The sequence below is a fragment of the Gymnoscopelus braueri genome, assembly GCF_963280865.1.
Source record: "Gymnoscopelus braueri genome assembly, chromosome: 18".
Taxonomy (NCBI): domain Eukaryota; kingdom Metazoa; phylum Chordata; class Actinopteri; order Myctophiformes; family Myctophidae; genus Gymnoscopelus; species Gymnoscopelus braueri.
The window spans coordinates 17891311-17909933 of record NC_137618.1 but is presented as its reverse complement, the minus strand read 5'-3'; the positions used below and the strand labels follow the sequence as shown (position 1 = coordinate 17909933).

The 18623-nt window shown below is 42.7% G+C and overlaps 1 protein-coding gene across 5 annotated transcripts in view; it reads right to left on the bottom strand.

Annotated features, from left to right (window-relative positions):
* Positions 1 to 18623, bottom strand: part of zmym2 (zinc finger, MYM-type 2) — a 44795-nt gene that overhangs the window by 4864 nt on the left and 21308 nt on the right. For all 5 annotated transcript variants that reach the window (XM_080412533.1, XM_080412530.1, XM_080412529.1 and 2 more), the window contains exons 8-22: positions 16988 to 17141; positions 16195 to 16310; positions 14791 to 14919; positions 13907 to 14057; positions 12165 to 12337; positions 11316 to 11481; positions 11135 to 11163; positions 10736 to 10880; positions 10040 to 10161; positions 8682 to 8814; positions 7947 to 8096; positions 6552 to 6664; positions 6096 to 6306; positions 5448 to 5599; positions 457 to 571 (exon numbers count right to left, since the gene is read on the bottom strand). In XM_080412533.1, coding sequence (XP_080268659.1) covers positions 457 to 571; positions 5448 to 5599; positions 6096 to 6306; positions 6552 to 6664; positions 7947 to 8096; positions 8682 to 8814; positions 10040 to 10161; positions 10736 to 10880; positions 11135 to 11163; positions 11316 to 11481; positions 12165 to 12337; positions 13907 to 14057; positions 14791 to 14919; positions 16195 to 16310; positions 16988 to 17141 — 2059 coding nt within the window. The remainder of the gene's footprint in view (positions 1 to 456; positions 572 to 5447; positions 5600 to 6095; positions 6307 to 6551; positions 6665 to 7946; positions 8097 to 8681; positions 8815 to 10039; positions 10162 to 10735; positions 10881 to 11134; positions 11164 to 11315; positions 11482 to 12164; positions 12338 to 13906; positions 14058 to 14790; positions 14920 to 16194; positions 16311 to 16987; positions 17142 to 18623) is intronic.

Here is an 18623-nt window from a genome sequence, read left to right as displayed (position 1 = left end):
ATAACATATGACATGCTTGGTAACGATGAGAATTGTAAATTATATTTGCTAAATTGAAGTTGATTATACTATGCAGTGTCCTCATATAAGAACCGTTCCAATCACAAAATGTCAGAATGTGAACAGCAATAAAAAGGTATAATCATCAGACACTTCTTCACTGATTGTAAACAACACTCCAGACACTATGGTCAAAATATATTTTTTTACCAAATACCTTTGATATTGAGAGAATATGTTGTGGTCATAATTATATATATATTTTTTTATTATTAAAAAATATTCAAAATTAGCGACATGTGAACTATTTTCACTATTTTGCTAAACTTTTGGTAGCATAAAAAAATAAGGCTTAAGTGATTAAAAGAGGAAAAGACAACACTTGTGCCATATCAAGATATTACGAAATCCCAAATCCCAGACGATATTAGTCTCATGTCAGGATATTCTATTTACCATCAGGAAGAACAGTGGGCTTCCAGTCTTTGAGGATCTTGTTAAGCTCCTCTCCGAACTGCTGGTAGCATGGGTCACTGAACAGGTCATCCTTTCTGCCTTTGGCACGAAGATGCTGGACACACAGACAGACACACACATATACATACATATAAGTCACAATGACATAGCATGCGAGCCACAGTAGTTCATATTCAGTGAATACTAACCCACTGCTAGTGTCCTCATATTTAAATACTCAACAGATTGGTTCAGGATGTGAACAGCAAATAATTATAATCATGGGACACAAAGTGTAGATACAGACAAACCTGGCTGGGCAGCCAACTCATAACGTCCTGCTGCCATTAACCTGTTCTTATCACCTAAATCTCTCTTATGATCTAATGTTGGACATGTTGCCAAATATGAAATACAGCTCACATGTAGTCTGTTTAAATAGATCAGATCTGGTCAATAACTCAAGATATCAGAATTGATTCTTTTTTTCTAACATATTATATACTATATTGAAAACATCCAAAATTACACCATCAGCAATCAAATTAATGTTTTTTTTTAAGCATAACCCCCCCCCCCCCCCCCACAAAAACCAAGATGACCAAATCAAATCCTTCTTAGTACCTTAAGTTGAGCTTCTGGTTCCAGAAACAGGTCTTTAACATGTAGTATTTTCACCCTTAATACACATCAACTTGCATAAACGTTGCACTGACAGATGTTAATACCTTTAAAGTTTAAAAAATAAATAGAAATATAATTATTTCAAGATATTTCTTTACCAGTAACTCAAGCTTCTGCCGACCTTAGCAGTGACCATGTGCACCACTCTGAAGACCATGCTGCTTTGCTGCCTAGCATGTGAGTCTGAGAACGAGACAGGAAGTTGCGCGTCTGTAAAATAGGTCCTACAAGAAACACGTTTGTGGACTCTCTGTTCCTGCCTTTCTATACTACTATCCTATGGAGCCCCTGAGGGGACATTAAATGGTCGATTTTTTTTAGGGGTAGGTTTATTTTGAAAAGCCGACAATTACGGATTACACGTTTTCTTTTTTTCAGTTTTTTTTAAGGGTGCAGGGAAAAAAAGTTAAATTGGTGTGATTTTTTTTTGTCATGTTGATTTTTATAAAAATGTTCCCACGAGTTCGTAACTTGTTCCCACGAGTTCATAACTCGTGTACCTTTTTAACATTTCTACTACCTAAAAAGTTTTTTTCACCCACATAAAAAGATCATTCATCAAATTAGTTTTTTTTCCTGTGCCCTTAAAAACAAAACCCTGAAAAAAACAAAACACATAATCTGTTATTTTCCAACCCACAAAATATAATCCAACGGCTTTTCAAAGTAAATCTACCCCTACCCAAAATCTACCTAATAATGTCCCTTCAAGGGGCTCCGTGACTATCAGTTCCTTTTTGATAAATAAAATAGGGCATTATTGGATTTTATAATTATAATACAGTGTAACATGTAACAGAGTATATCGTTATTGAAAATGTAGCATCTTGTTTTATATTATTTATTTAATTTGATTCAGTGGCCCTCAAATCAACTTTGCAGCTCCTGCCTCGCGTGCAGTTCAACTTGATGTGGATTTCCCCTTGGCATGCGATGGCCACTCGCCTGCATTTGCACATGTGACTGTACCCTAAAGCAGTCCATGTTTAGAATGAAACTGCTGCACGAATTCTCCCCAGAGAATAGCTACAGTAAGCTAATGTAGCTAGTAAGCTACAGTAATTCATGGTATTTGTACCAATATTTGGTACAGATACGACAGTGCGTCATGAAGATTTAAATAATTGTATGTAATTTTAGCTGGTAAATACTGCATCTATGAATATGCCAAAGTCTGCTACTATATCAGGAGACGTTCATTCACATGTCTTTAAATTAAACAATGTGACACAACCACTAGAGAGAGAGTGTGTGTGTGTGTGTGTGTGTGTGTGTGTGTGTGTGTGTGTGTGTGTGTGTGTGTGTCCGCAGCTAACCTCCCAAAGTGTTGGACTGATCAATGACTTATTTTTTTGTGCATGCTGCCAGTAGGGAAATTCCCATTGGTCACGATAGCTATGTTATTTTTGTGAATTTATAATATCAGACCAACAGTCCCTACAGGCTATGGGATACGTGTCCATTAGGGTTACCAACAAGTGAGCAGTGCGAGTCTGGGTCTAGACTCTGGTGTCTGGAAATGCCCTCAGCTCAAAGTGGGCAGAGTGTAGAAGAGAGAGTAACGTCACACTTTGATCTTGCCGCAAAGCGGGCTGCTATGGGCTATAGTTCCAAACATTGGAACTATCCCATAGACAGAGCACTTCCGCATTCCATTCTTACAATGGGAGTCAACGAAAACGGTTTCGACCAATGGGCTCGACTCATGAGCTTGCGCATGGGGCTGCGCACCGAAGTGACGCAAAACACGTCACAGAGGTGACGCAGAAGCCCCAAATAGGCCTCTCCCAACACATTTCCCAACCCGGAAGAAGGGGTGATTTCGGCCCATGCGCTGGGTGAGAAATTCAATGCAAGTGGATGGAACATAAGTTGAAAGTCTAAAGAAAAAACGAAAGACTGAGACGTCAGAAGTATAGAAATGAGTGGGGAAAAAAATAAGGGTGGCTATAAAGTGTGACAGAATATGAACACAAACCAGGCGATTTTTTTCAGCTAGCCATGGTAGAATCCATGATGTAGCCTAAACAACATAAAGTGAAAAGCAGGCAAGCAGCATAGACCAGGGAGCACTGACACAGTTCCTTGTCTGCCAAGCGACCCCAGACTGGCTAACATGGTATGTGAAATAAGCATGTTGATTTTGTTTTTTAAAACCTAATGGTTGTTGACTTGTTGTTACTTAGGGTAGTAGTATGCCAATCTGGGAACCCATCGCCAAATAAAAAGGAAAAACAGCGCCCACTGCTGTTTTTTACATATTCATTTGGCTCTAGGCGGAGCTGAACGGACGACCCGTGCTCAGGGAAACCAGGGTTTTGGTCTGCCTTCGGCCTTTCACTTCCGGTGGTGCGACTATGTATTAATTCCCACTAACAATATTTCTCCACGGAACACTAACACCATTTCTCCCAAAGAACATGGATCGTTTTGGTTATAAGCCCACTTGTTTCTATGATGAAAGAGCAATTTAAAATGTTACTAACTTTCCGTGGTTTTGACGGCTTCGAGGATGCTATTGTTAAATGAGTTTCGGTTCGTTTCCAGTGGGGAACGAACGGCACACACGTAAATCCCGCCAACTACATTTGTTTGGGTAAAGCGCGGCCCGCTTCCTGATCTGATGGCACGCCCACTTGTAGCCAATGTGCACGGGTTGTCAACACGGCTACCGACAGATTCAAGCGCAGAGCAGAATCTGTTCTTGAGAGATTAGTAGTATGCCAATATGACTAAACTAGTACTGGGTAACCAGAAAAGTGGGCACATGAGAAGCCTGTATGCTTTAGAAAATGGTGAGAAACCAACCAACCAGCGTAAAGAGGACGGCCACTTGATTCCTCATTCACACACAGCTCCGCCTCCAACACAGACGGAGCACAAGCAGCAACACACACAGAAGCACTTGCAGAGGCTGAGGCACACAAATTGCTTAGCTGTTCATAAGCTATGTACTTAGGAATCATGTGCAATATGAGCGGGTGGCTTACACGTGTTTTACGAGAGGGTACAAATACATGGACCACGGCTCCATTTGGGTTCCATCTGTACCCTTGCAGAGTTAAATTACAGATCGCGATATAACATGGGGTCGCCAAAACATTTCCCTCATTGTATGAGGTTGTGGTATAAAAAAGGTTTGAGAACCCCTGATCTAACAAATATATATCAGCAAGTCTCTTAGGTCACTGTTGTGCACTGGTTCCCAAACTTTTTTCCTTGGATCCCCCCTTCTTAGATCTGACACAAGATTGAGACCCCTACACATGAACGCATGCACATAAACACAAATTGTGCGTATGTGCGAGTTTGAAGTCGATCCGATGGTTCTCGAGATACGTTAAGGACAGTTACACTCACACGCACTCACACACATATGCAGAGATTTCGTGCATTTATAGTAGCATGTGATAATTGAACTATTTGTCATCCTATCTAAGGCATTTGACTCATCAATAAAAACCTATTCATCCAACATGTATATTCAAAGATCATTAAAGCAGTCAGTAAAAGCAACTTGTTTTTACATGATTTGTTTTATACTAAAGACCTCACAACCCTGAAGAGATAAGTGGCCCACTCATTCTCCTTTGGAGAATCAAACCAGTATAGTGTGTGTGTGTGTGTGTGTGTGTGTGTGTGTGTGTGTGTGTGTGTGTGTGTGTGTGTGTGTGTGTGTGTGTGTGTGTGTGTGTGTGTGTGTGTGTGTGTGTGTGTGTGTGTGTGTGTGTGTGTGTGTGTGTGTGCATCCGTGTGTGTGTGCGTGCGTGTGGTGGGGTTAAGAGCGGTCTGAGCACAAACTGAGGACACCAGCCAGTCTGTCTGCAGGTCCTGTCCAGTCCTGGGTCTCATCACAGACACATAACTCACCTAGAACTCTGTGACAGCTCTGCCCTGTCATGTCTAGAGAAGTTTCAATGCTTCTTCAATGGAACATCTCAAACACATTTTAACATTCATCAAACTCCCACTTATGTTAACGTCAGATTTAAGTCTTTTTAAAACTTGTTAATGCCACTCTGCCACCAAAAAAACAACAATTATTCAGATTTAGGGTAAATTTTGTCCCAATGTTTATTGAAACGTAAAGAGTTGACCAAAAGGGGTGCATTTGTAAGTGCAGTGAACACTGACAAATACACACACGCCCCTAAACCCAGCCTATCACGCCTGGTAACATACGACGGTCTTGAATTAAATATACCACAAAGATACAGAGGGAAAGCTCCTTTCACTCACCCATACCACACAGTGCATACACACACAATACTGGTGTAATTCCTTCCCTCCCAGACAGTGGTACTGACCTGCTGTATGCCCAGACAAAGGTACAGGATGCTGTCTGGAGCGTAGTGATCGCCGCTGGGCCGACACACCTCCTTGATGAACTTGGACAGAGCCATGCTCAGCTCCGCCGGGCTCAGAGATAGCATGTTACTATTGGACCGCACCACAGGGGCTGCGAACACACCGCAACATACTCATTTCTGTTCATCACTACATTATGACTGGGTTTTCTTTTGCTCATAATGAAATGACATATACATTTTTTTATGATCCTTATGATCCCCAAACTGTAGAAACGCCTTTATGGCGGTATACATTTGCATGTACAAGAAATTTGCCTTGGTGTACAGTGTACAGGATTTTAGATTTCTGTGAATATACTTTTGAAATAATTGAAAAATTTGGTCTGTTTTTAACATAAGCCAAATGTCTTTTATGACATAAATTTAACCCGTTAATATCTCTAGTGTGGATTTGGAATCCTTCATGTGCTATATTTGCTTTCTATAATAGACATGTTGAAACATGAATATCATAATCATATCATTTGTTTGCTACAGAGATAATTGTATCCAAAACAAAACAAAAAAGGTCTGATCCCTGTAGCACTCTATAGATAATTCCAGTTAACTGGATTGAATTAAACTGTGTGGGCATTGCTTCCTTACCTGGGTTGGGGCCGTCCTTCCCTTTTGTGTCGTCTGATTGGTTGGGCGAAGACAGCGCCCAGCGTTTCCAGGCGTTGAGGCCATAGCGAGCCTGCAGGGACAAACTGCGTCGCTCGCCCTCTGCACGTCTGTCAGACGGACAGGAAGATGAGGATGGCGATGAAGACGAGGATTGGACGGTCTCTTCCTCTACCGCTCGCCTCTTGTGGCCCTGTGAGAGAGACACCCACACACACAGCACCAGTCATACACAAAGACATGAAAATCATTAGAATTGTGGTGACGCTTCAAAGAGAGACAAACGTGTGTGTGTGTGTGTGTGTGTGTGTGTGTGTGTGTGTGTGTGTGTGTGTGTGTGTGTGTGTGTGTGTGTGTGTGTGTGTGTGTGTGTGTGTGTGTGTGTGTGTGTGTGTGTGTGTGTGTCTCTGTCTGTCTGTGTGTGTGTGTATACACTACCTTCCTCCTAGGCTGGGGTCGTGATAGTGGCTCCTCTTTCTCTTCAGCTAAGACAGGGGGCAAACTGAAGCCCATGTCATCCTCCAGAGCTAGAATGGAGTCCGGGGCAGGGGCTGAAACAGGGGGATAGAAAGATCAGCCCCATCCATCCATTTGCATTGACTCCAGCATGTCTGGACTGATCATCAGCTAGCAAGCCAACAGTAGCCTAGTAGCTAAAGGGGGTTGATGCAAAGTGTTGGGAGCTTTGAGATGTGCTATAGATGTGCTATATATCGCTGAATCTTCCACCCAACATAGAAACGCCAGGGTTCATGTGGTTAAGTGGCCTTCGCGCAAACACTGACCAACTTAAACTCCTAAGCACCCAACAGGCTGTAAGGAAATGATTTCCCCATTAGGTTGACTACAGCATCTTCAACATCACTCGCAAACACTGATATCCAATCCCCTGTGAAATACCTCTTTTCTTCAAACAGTCCCTTCTGAGTGCTCGCTCAAACCCCCTCTGCTCAGTTTGCTGCTGAAAAGTGAGCATGGATGAAACGCTTCCCAAGAACTTTACATTTCAGTCCACTTAGTGCGAGACCATCCCCTTGTGAACCCCTAATACATGCATATTCTAACCCGTAGCCACACACGAATGTATGCAGGCGCACACATACACAATGTTAGCACTTTTTAGATGTCACTTTTGTATATTTTGTATTTTTAGATTCATTATTATTTTATAATGAATAATATTTTTTATTATTCATTAAAAAGTTAAGAGTATAGAGAGAGAGGAAACCGAGAACAGAGCGAGGGGAGAAGTGCGAGACATGACAAGAGTCACATTTGAACACTTTTAACTGCCATTGACGGAGATCTCCGTCAATTTAAAAATATATATGTTTTTAGAAATTACGTTAAGAGGGCGCTCTTCGCCAAACTATGAATGATCCCTTGACTGAGAGAAGGCTAGAAGCAGAAATGACATCATCCCCAAAAAGTCACTTTGTTCCCTCCCATGTTTTGAGATTTAGAAACGCACATCTAGCTCGGATTTCTTCTTTTTTTGATGAAAACGAGCCATATTCAACTGCCGATAACAACAGAATGGATGATCGCGGTAAAAATGTTTTTGTTCCGGTGGATAGACGAGACCCTCCCCCTCCCCCCAGACAGCTTTTGTTTACATCCGTGTCCACATCGTGGGTCTCCGTGGCTCGTCAAAATAAGGTAAAAACGCTGGCAGTGGCGGATGAATTAATGAATTAATACCGGGCAGAGAATGTGTTAACTTGGGTCCTCCAAACTCACAAATCTATGATGAGCGCACCAACAGACGCCCTCTAAATCTAAGCCTGAGTCTAACTTCTACAACTCCAAGTCACAATTTATTTCTGTGTTTACCTTGAGGGAAGTCCATCTCCAGGTCCAGATCAGGCTCATACTTGTCGTCCTCCTCTTCCTCCTCCTCAGAGCTGCTGCCACTGGAACAGCTGGACTCCCCCTCCCCCACATCTCCTCCCCGCTCCCTCTTCACCTTCACTGGCTTCACATCTGAAACAGAGGCGTCATTTCAGAAAGAAACTATAGGGTGGCGAAAAAGTGACCACTTAAGCCCTATTTCAATGATATCGAAAATATTCAACCTGCAAGCTTACAATGCGTTTCAATGGCGACACGTTGTGAACTTGTATATCTGCTATTTTCTAAATTTTTGAAAAATATAAATAATAGAACATTTTTTTAATGTTTGCCTATAACATGCCCAAAATAGAGATGCCAGGTTGAAAGTGGCTAATGAATGTATGGTTGCAGACACAAGAAAACACGTGCACATGTCACATGTGCACATATCAGATGGATCTGCAATAAACGTTCCGAGGTGGAGAAAATATTCATAAAATAACTGAAGTTAAGGTTAAATGTGAACACTAGGAGGTGGCAATTTCTCCCCTGGGACCCCAAATGATGCTCCTGATCTGAAAACATACCGTACACAACCAAATCAGGGTTACTGCATACTGAGAAGTGTGTATAAGACATCGTTAGACAATTAACAAATCCAATTTTAGAATTGCATTTAAGCTCAATACATTTTCCCCACAGTAATGAAACTAAGACGTGGCCAGCGGGGTGTACCTGGTTTCTGCTCCTCAGTGATCACCTTGTCCACTGTGGCAACAGAGGACATCTTGTTCTTCAGATCCCTGATGCACTGAACTATCTGCTCGGCCCCCTGCAGTGTGGTAGGCAGGAACACTGGCACTGGTACCTGGACAGGACACAAGCAGAGCATGGAGCGAGGCTGTAGCTTGATGCTGCAGTGCATGACTGCCTCTGGACAGCAGGGTGGAGAGAATTAAACACTGGCTCATATAGGCTTTGGTTGGTAGTGTGTAAAAAATGTTTTCCTAGTGGTTACGGTTAGACGATGCTTCCTAGTTGTCACGGTTTGACACCGTTTTCTAGTGGCCCAGGTTACATATTTTGATTTGATTATGCTTGAGTCCACAAGGCATGGGCAATTGGACGTTTGATGAGTCCAATCGTTGTTTTTATTGGACAATTTCTGTCCTTTTATTTTGTAAATGTAATGGTCTGCCTCCTCGAGAATTTAACTCTGCAAATAAAACCTGATTAACCTGTGAAGTGCAATACAAAGTGGTGCACGAAACGCGAATCAATTTGGGCCATATTATGCACGCATATGGCCGTGCAGTCCTCTGTAATAAATGGAATGGATGAGAGCTTTCCTAGTTGTCTCTTTATCAGCTAAGGTTTGAGAGCAAAACCTTGTTTCCATTTAAGAGACAAGCCATTAAAACAAAAATGAAACCTATTTAGTTGGTTTCTATATAGAATGCAAAACCTTGTTGCGAATGCAAGCTTAAACTTTGTTTCTTCCGGCAGGATATGACATGCCAAGTTCACAGATCTTATTCTAATCCTGAAGAGGATATCCTAATGGATATAGCAGATTCACACAATTCTGAATCTGCATTCATGTGTTGACTTTATTTTTCTGAACAATCCCAGTTGCAATATCAATATTAATTCTACATTCATATCTTCTGTTCCTCATTGACAGCATCGTGTCACGTTACGATAGTAACCCGACAGATTAGCTGCCGGGGACTGGGGAGCTGTTTTCGCATTCATTTATTTTCTCTAGTGAATATATTGGCAACTGCCGACATTTCGGCTGACAGTGGGCGGTAGGAATATTGTGAAATATCACCCAACCCTAGAGTCAAGTTTGTGGATGTGGATTTCTCTCCAAAAGATTAAAATCCCAAGGTCAAAGTATGTGAATGAGCCCTACTGCCATGACAAAAAAAGACAGATTGGCAGGGAGGAAGGAATGCTGCACCTGACACCTGTATGAGAAGACCGTTCACTACAACCTTTCCATTACATCTTCCTCCACAGTTAAATTAATCCAGGGAAGGTTTGCTATATATACTGCAAATGCTGTGTCTTCTTAATTGTTTTCTTACCGGTAGAGGCATGGGGAGTAGCGATGGTGTGAGCTGGGAGTACAAGTTCATGGGCACTGGGATAAAGACAGGTACAGGAATCGGCACGGGAATGTACTCCCTCTTCACACCGTCGTCCACATCTGACCACACACACACACACACACACACACACACACACACACACACACACACACACACACACACACACACACACACACACAATTGTGTAAACAACTTGTATAACAACATTTCCTACTACTACCACTATTACTGGTAATAATAAACTTTAATACTAATTAATTGAATGCATATGTTAGCTTTTTTTTTTAAATAGAGCATTAAATAAAATAAAACCATAAAATAAAAAACTGCAAGCAGTAATACTACCACTATTTCTAACATTACTACTATTACTACCACTTTAACAAATCAAACAATCATTGATTGATTTGATTGACTTTAAACCTACAATTCCATTCATTTCATGGCTGGGTAGTTTTTTCTACCCATCAGCCACAAGGGGTCTCATTCCAGTTTAGAAGCCTTAGCAGTAGCCTGGTTCAAAGTTTAAGTGACCAGTTAATTGAGGGATTTAGCCGCCAGTGAACAAAACGTCCCACCCTGGGGTAATAGCCAGCTTCCTCAGTGTGAACAGGCTCTCTGTTCTGTTCTGTTTTGTCCGTGCACCATGGGGGGGGGGGGGGGGGGTCTCACCTGTTTGTAAGAGCTTGCTCTGCATGTGAGGTTTGCAGTAGGTGGCCTTGGTGAGTGTGAGGGGTTTGCAGAGAACAGCCTTGTTCTTCACGTCCTTAACCACCACACCTCCTCCTGCATACGCCACTGTACCCTGGTTAATAATCTACAACACAGCATGCAGACCAGGAGTTCAGCTTGTTAGGTAGGTAAGCAAGTCCGTCATAAAAATAAAAAGACTTATAGCAAATGAGCCACATTACAATTGTGTAATTACGATGCATCATGAGCCACATTACAATTGTGTAATTAAGATGCATCATGAGCCACATTACAATTGTGTAATTAAGATGCATCATGAGCCATATTACAATAGTGTAATTAAGATGCAAAAATAAATCTACATAATGTATTACTTACCCCTGGTTTGGCTGATGGCATGTCAAACCCTGGTGATAGAATGAATACATCAGAACAATTTAAAGAATAAAATTACCGTGCACAACCAGACACACTCACACCCATCGTATTAACTGCAACTGTTTCAGTATATGTGCAAAAAATAAAACACCCCCCCACACACACATGCACAATCAGCTACCTAGGCTGGTGTTCTCCGGGCCTTTCTGTGTGACCAGGATAGGCTCGTTCTGCTGGAGGTAGAAGCGGAGCAGACACTCCTGGTCACAGAAATGTTTCATCTCAGCTCTCCACTGCACAGACTCTGTCAGGTTGCCCTGCACCTTACAGCAGTCACACCTCGCCGCCTAGTGGACATCAGGGGAAACACAGGACACAGGTATAAATACACAGCTTGCGTCCACACTGGCTGGTGGGTCGGATCATTCACCAGCTGTTGCATTGTTCCACAAGCCCACTCCTATCCAACCATGTTCCACAGAAAGGAGCGTGAAGGCCGTATCTGACCACATGCTGTATTAGCTCTCTGGATGAAGGAGGAAATCAATACTCATCAAATGGCATTTATTTAGATAAATGAACGACAAAAAAATATATATATATAAATGACAGCATGATTAGGGTATAGAGGATGGATGACCTGCAAAAAGGGTCCTGACCCGGGAATCGAACCCATAATGTTATGTGGTTGATGCATTACCGAGTTGAGCCACGAGTGAGCTTAAATCACAGTTATAAATACTCATCTTTATCACAATTATCATCACGATCATAATGATCAGGTTGCCTCAATCATACTTAAATATAAACTACCATCATCATTATAGTTATCATCAATCAACATCACAGCATGCAAATTAACACGTAATGCTTAATTATGTTCAGTAGTACGAAGGGGTCATGCGTCAAAATTTGCTGAAACTCTCACTGGATGCATTATAAACTTGTAGATTGGCTATTTTCTGCTTGTGACACTGTCGTATGACAAAGTATAAATGGGGCTTAAGAACCACCACCACATCGGACTGACCTTACAGTACCAGTCGTTGAACTTCTTGGCGCAGGCTTCGGTGCAGAAGTCCCTGTTCATTCCCCCCAGTTGCTTGGTCACCCCTCTCTTGCACAACTGGTTGCAGTGATTACAGCTCACACATTTCAAGCCCAGACGCCTCACAAAGTCCTGCTTGAACAGCAACTTACAGCCTGGGAGAGGAGAGAGGGTGAAAGAAAGAATGAGAATGTATGAAGACAGTGGGAGAGAGGGTAGAGGTGGAGAAAGAGGGGCTGGATGAAAGAGAGATTTAAGCCTGGTTTATGCTTACCGGTAGTTGAGCACCGGTGAGGCGCACCGAAAATAGAAGATCTACAAGCTCACAAAGTGTTGTGGGCTTGTAGAGCTGGTATTTTAGGTGTTTGACACCAGCGTGCAACTAAGCACAATTCAGGCTTAAGAGAGAGAAGACGGATTGGGAGTAAGTGTTTAAGGACAATGCGCAGAACCGCTCTCTTTTCTTGCCTTCCTCCTATCTACAAGAAACTGAAGGTGTGCATAAGCCTTTATATTACAGTCAGATTGTGTTTTTGGTAGGCTAAAAAGAAGACTAGGCAAGCCTAGTTAAGCAGGACCCGGATACATGTCAATGTGTTGGTGAACTATAATACAGATATCTCCATATCTGTCCACGGAGCGAAAGACAGACTCGGGCCGGGCACCGTTGGATGCGGCTCGCCAGCCCGATACGACCCACCGTTCGGGCGCTATCGCGAGTAGACGCGCGGTAGTCGCATCAAGAGAAACCCAATCGTAGCAAAACACAGAAGTCAATGACTGCTATTTATATATTATTATATCAATACATAATGTTATATCATTGACCTATATGGAATTATATCCACAATGATAGGATGATAACAAACAGTTATTTCTCTGAGAAAAAATGACTTTGGACAGGTAAAAAACTTTCGTTAAACTTTACCAGTGACGCATTACTTTACCTGATTCTGATAGTTCTACTTGAATGTTCATATAAAATAATATTCCTGTTAAGTGTTTCATTCGCGCAAGGCACAAGCCTGAACAAATACAGCCTGTAGTGACAGCACTGCTCAACGCATGTTGAAAGGCTAGGATAAAGATACCAAGGATTTGACAGTGATGTCACTGATATGCGACACTGAAGTAGCACGGACGTACGCCTTTAAACTCGAAGCTGGTAATAAAGACACCAAGGAGTCGTCATTGATGTCACTGTCATGCCTTTCTCCGCTGTGTGTAAAAGCCTAGTGACGCAAAGTTATAGACTCAACGTTGCCTGCGCATATTCTTTTTGTGGACGTGCTACCTCCACTTACTAGATCTGCATCCAGTTCACTGTCCAGATGTTTTATAGAGGTCTTGGCTGAAATTAACCTCCCCTCCCAACTCCACAACAATGCTGGACAATTCATTTCACTGAGGTCCCAAACAATATGGCCTCTGTGTTTCCCAGGTGCAGGGGTAGCTTGTTATCAGATAACCATGTGCTGGGGGTGCGGGGGAGCTCTGTGTACAGTACACCATTGGTTCTCAGCGTTGGGTTCGGGGACTCCCAGTGGTCCAAATGGACCCCAGCTTGGTTCCATGTGTACACTCTCAAAGTTAAATGAACACTGAGGATTTGACTGTGTAGATTGGGGTCCCCGATATAAATAATGGCATCAAATGGGAGGGGGGTCTGTAGTCTAATGCATATCAAACTGGGGTCTTTGAAATTAAAAGGTGGAGTACAGTACCTTCACTACAGAACGGTCTCTTGACACCGGAGATTTGGACCGTCTCGTGGAGCGTCTTCTCCTCCTGGCAGTACTCACAGAACGTCACGATGCAGTGCAGCTTCTTGTAGTCCTCACAGCATGTCTTACTACAGAACGTGTATACCTTATCCTTAAGACGGACACACGCACACTTATTTCAACATACTTTGTGAGGACGGTCCATTGACTTTCATTCGTTCCCATCAGTAGAGGAGTCAATTACATTTGGCCTAAAATTGAATATTTCAGGATGCTTTTCAGAAATAAAACTTCATAGTCATCATATTCATTATACTATATTGTTATTATGGCTGCTTATACCTAACCTTTATATTTGACCATCACTTATAGTACTTACATAATACATTATGATATTTGGTAGCTTGTAAGAGCCTAGATGTCTCCACTATACCTGATAGCGATTGTTTTGGTGCAGCCTATCTTGTTATGGTTCAGCTTGTCCTTGAAGCAGCTACAGTATAACTATGGTCTGATCCCTGTGCTTCTTGGCCGAACTACCGTACCACCGACCACCGAGTGTTATCGTACTTCTCCCCATGGTATCATGTACATTAAAGCATAACCATCACCACCTAGAATATTGTCGCATCTCCTATTGCCTCATCAATTGCTGATTGATCCAGAATTCCACGACAATAGGCTGCAGCGTATTTGTTGGACATGGTGATGGAACCCGTCACAGTGATGCCAATGGTAATGCAATGGAAGTTAACTTATAAAGACAATGGAAACAAGTCCCCAGGACCTTTTTGTGTTATCCTTTTAGCCGAAGTGTTTTACTGTACCTTCGTGCTGTTTAATTTTTTTACTCATAAAGTATTCAATCAATCAAGTGGTCTCACCTCCCAGTCCAAGATTTCAGGCTTCAAGCTGAAGGCTCCCCTGCAGTAATTACATTTGAGCTGGATGCTGCTGTTCGTAGTGGGGAGGAGCGTCTGGCCATTGGTGGTTGTTTGGAGCGTTGGCGCATTCTGAAAATAATGAATTAAATGAAAGTCTTATGAACACTGTTGTAACTTGAGATTTTTTCCCGCCATAATGTGTAAAATAATAATAATACTTATTATAAAATAAATAAACGTTATATAGCAAAACTCTGTCAAATGTCTTGCCCTATAAAGCACACGTGTGCTCCCTTAGAAAAATATGTCAAGACAGAGACCGGCACAATATCAACATCCTCATAATGATGATTATGACCCTAACTAAGCATTCAGGGTTTGGTTTTCAAAGGCCAGATTAAAGCACATTTCAAGTACTTTCAAGGACCATAGCAACTTGCCATTTCGCTTTTTCACTTTTTCGCGCCGACTTTATAAGGTTTAAAAAAAAAACGTATTACTCGCATGAAAAAAATCGCCCCGGTGTGTAAGGACCTTTACTGTACAATAAAACCATAGAACCACTCCACCCTTGCACAGCAAGTAGCTACTTCCTTCTGCTATAGAAAGTTAGATAAGACTCCTAATAGCAAGAAGATTGTTTACGGAAGCCAGAAGGAAAATTTTCCACATCAAAAATAGGCATGTAAGGCCCGGACGGTTGGCGTAACCGTCTGGGCACCTAGGCTGGATTAATCCAGCCTGACAGCGTGTCGCGGGTTCGACTCCCGATCCCGACGACCTTTTCTGCGTGTCACTCACCCCCCCCCCCCATCTCTGTCCCCATTTCCTGTCAGCCTACTTGGCTCACTCAAGACTGATAATATATGTACATACATATATTTACATATTCACACCAGTTAGCTGCTTAAGATGGCTGCAGTATGGTGCATCTGGCTTTGTCGGGGTCTATGCGAACACAATTGGTCCATGTTCAGGGGAGGGAAGCCGAGCAGGGAGGGTGATATTGGTCATTGCACATACTCCTACGGGCTGGGGCGGTATCTGTCAGCAGGGAGTGTTGGGCGGGAGGAGTAGGACAAAGGCCCTACATCCTCCCGGTGGGGGCTCCTCACTGGCAGGTGAGTCAGTAGGATACAACAGCAGTGACAACACAGAAATGTATGTGGGGAGGAATCAATTGGCAAAACGACTAAATTGGGGAGAAAAAGGGGGTAAAACATAATTGGCTACTCTAAATAATAATAAAAAAATAGTGCATTTTGATCTACAGAGTGAAAAACATCATGGAATCGACTGTGATTCAAATGATTCAATCTCTGCATGTTCAAGGGCAACTCAATGGCAGCTGTAGACACCAAGACACATGGGGTTTGATGTGAGAACTGACACGGAGGGTGTTACCTGGAACTTGGTGACACACTGTGAGCTGCAGAAGTTGAGGACGTTCCCCTCCGGTAGTGTAGCCTGGTACTGAGGCAGGGAGTTCCTCTTACAGTAATGACACGTTGGCTCTGCGTCTGCACACAAACACAAAGATGCACATGAAGACACCTCGTGATACCATGCTACCTTCAAGGTCTCTAATCCTAACCAATTCTCTTCCCTATATACACTACACTATAATATAGTAGCGAATGGAAATCTCAAGTCTCCACCATAAAGAAATGGTTTGTTGAAATGAGTGAGGAAGAATGTTTATGTTCTGCACAGAGCCCTGACCTTAACTCTATCAAACACCTTTGGGATTAATTGGACCACCAAATGAGTCGGGTCTAATTGCCCAAATACGAAATTTAGCAAACTACGCACCCATCATTTTCATTCGCTGTCCTCCTTTAGGCTGGGTGGAGTGACGTGTCCCCGCTTTCAGCCAGTCTGTTAACATTATGTAGTTAGCTAGCTAACCTTCTAATGTTAAGATGGCCTAACGTGCAAGTAATTGTCAAGTATAATTGTACAATTTGGAAACGGTTGATAACCTATTCCGTCCACCACGGCGTGCCAACCCAGACAGCACACTCATCGGCTGCTCGGCTAGCTCGGGCGTGCCTCACGAGCCTCGCAGTTGGCGCGCCTGCCTTGTTGTCAAGTGATCACAGCGATGGCATGGTGTTAAAAATGTGCTAGTGCAAACGCCTCTCTCGCATAATGTACTCACTGAAGGTGGTGGGGGTATTTATGTTTATGTACTCACTGGGGGTGGTGGGGGTGATGACCATTTTGCCCTTGTTCATGCAGGTGACAGAGCAGTAGGATCCCATGGTGCCTCCGGCCCCCAGACTGTGGAGAACCTCGCCTGTCTTTATTAGGGTCTTGCAGGTCACACAGCTTGCCAGCTTACTATGAGCCTGGTACAGAGATGGGATCATTAAAAAAAAAAGGTTTAATCACCCTGTGATGCTGCATAATAAAGTGACAGGCTAGAGGCAACAAGTCATTTTCAATGGATGCCAGCAACATGAAGCTACAAAATGACGCCCGACACTTCACATGGCGTGACACGCTACAAACCAAGTTGAGCTTTTTTCAATACTCTGATGACGCAGTGAAGTGTCAATCAATCATATGTTTTTATTTCACCATTTCCCTTCTGTCATTCGTGCTGTTAACCAGTTCAGTGTGCTATTTAACCCTTTTCATTTAAGCAGTGTGGCTTGAGCAGCAACTGGGCAGCAATGGAGCTGGCCTAGAGTTCTCAACAGGCCTGACAATTAAGGCCCGGCCCCAACTGGGCCCTGACAGGGCCGACCCGAATAATTACCATAAATGTAGGCCCGAAAACCTGAAACGTTATTATGTGCTCAAAGTCACGCATTGAACAAGCTTTGAACTGAACAGATTGGACCTTTCGTTCCAGAGATAATGGCCAAAACATCTTGAAAACGTCCACTTTCGCCAATTTGTAATGTTTGAGTTCCGGCCATTTTCGCCAGTTTTCTTCTAATAACGTGGGGTAGGAAGGTCGGACAGCGACGAACTAGATACCTGAGTAATGTTCACTTTGAGCTGAAATGCCCTTTTGGGGGGTAATAGATTGTATTTATTTATAATTTTTTTCACGGAACCCGAGGCTTGGCTCGGCCCGACTAATTAGCATACAATTTCGTCCCGGACCGAAAACATCGGGTCTGGTCAGGTTCGGGCAGAATTTGAGAACTCTAAGCTGGCCATTTTGTAGCTTTGTTGGCGCAAGTGTGACTGTGAATGCAGCATGAGGGGAAATTAGGTTGCTCCAGAAGCCAGTACCAGGATATGCATATATAAATACGCCCCTGACAGGAGGAGTAGCATTATAATACAGTAAAGTTAAAAATTAAATAAAATAGACCACAATTAACCCAAATCACAAAGCTTGGGTTCGACCGCACGTGACAATGTGTGTGTTTTGTACAGAGGGATGGAATTAGGAACACAAGATGACAAACCATGTCAGAGGAACATGAAAGCGAGACAGAGAGTGGGGTCAAAAGAGACGGGGAGAAACAGAAGGTCAAACATTAAAATAAAAGAAATCAAGGACGGAGGATAGACGGCAGACAGGCAGAAATAGAAAATGGTAGAAAACCCTCGTACTGTGTCTCCAGGACTAAACGAACTTGAACTGAACACACACACACACACACACACACACACACACACACACACACACACACAGTTTATATACGTACAGTATGTTTCCCCCAAACACTATTAAACATTATACTTTCATATTTCCAGCCATTTCGAAAACAGTCAAATACATTTATCACATTAAAAATAAAATGGGGACATAGTATGAATATTGATTGATTTTTAAATGATCCCCCAACAAGCGAACACACAAACACACA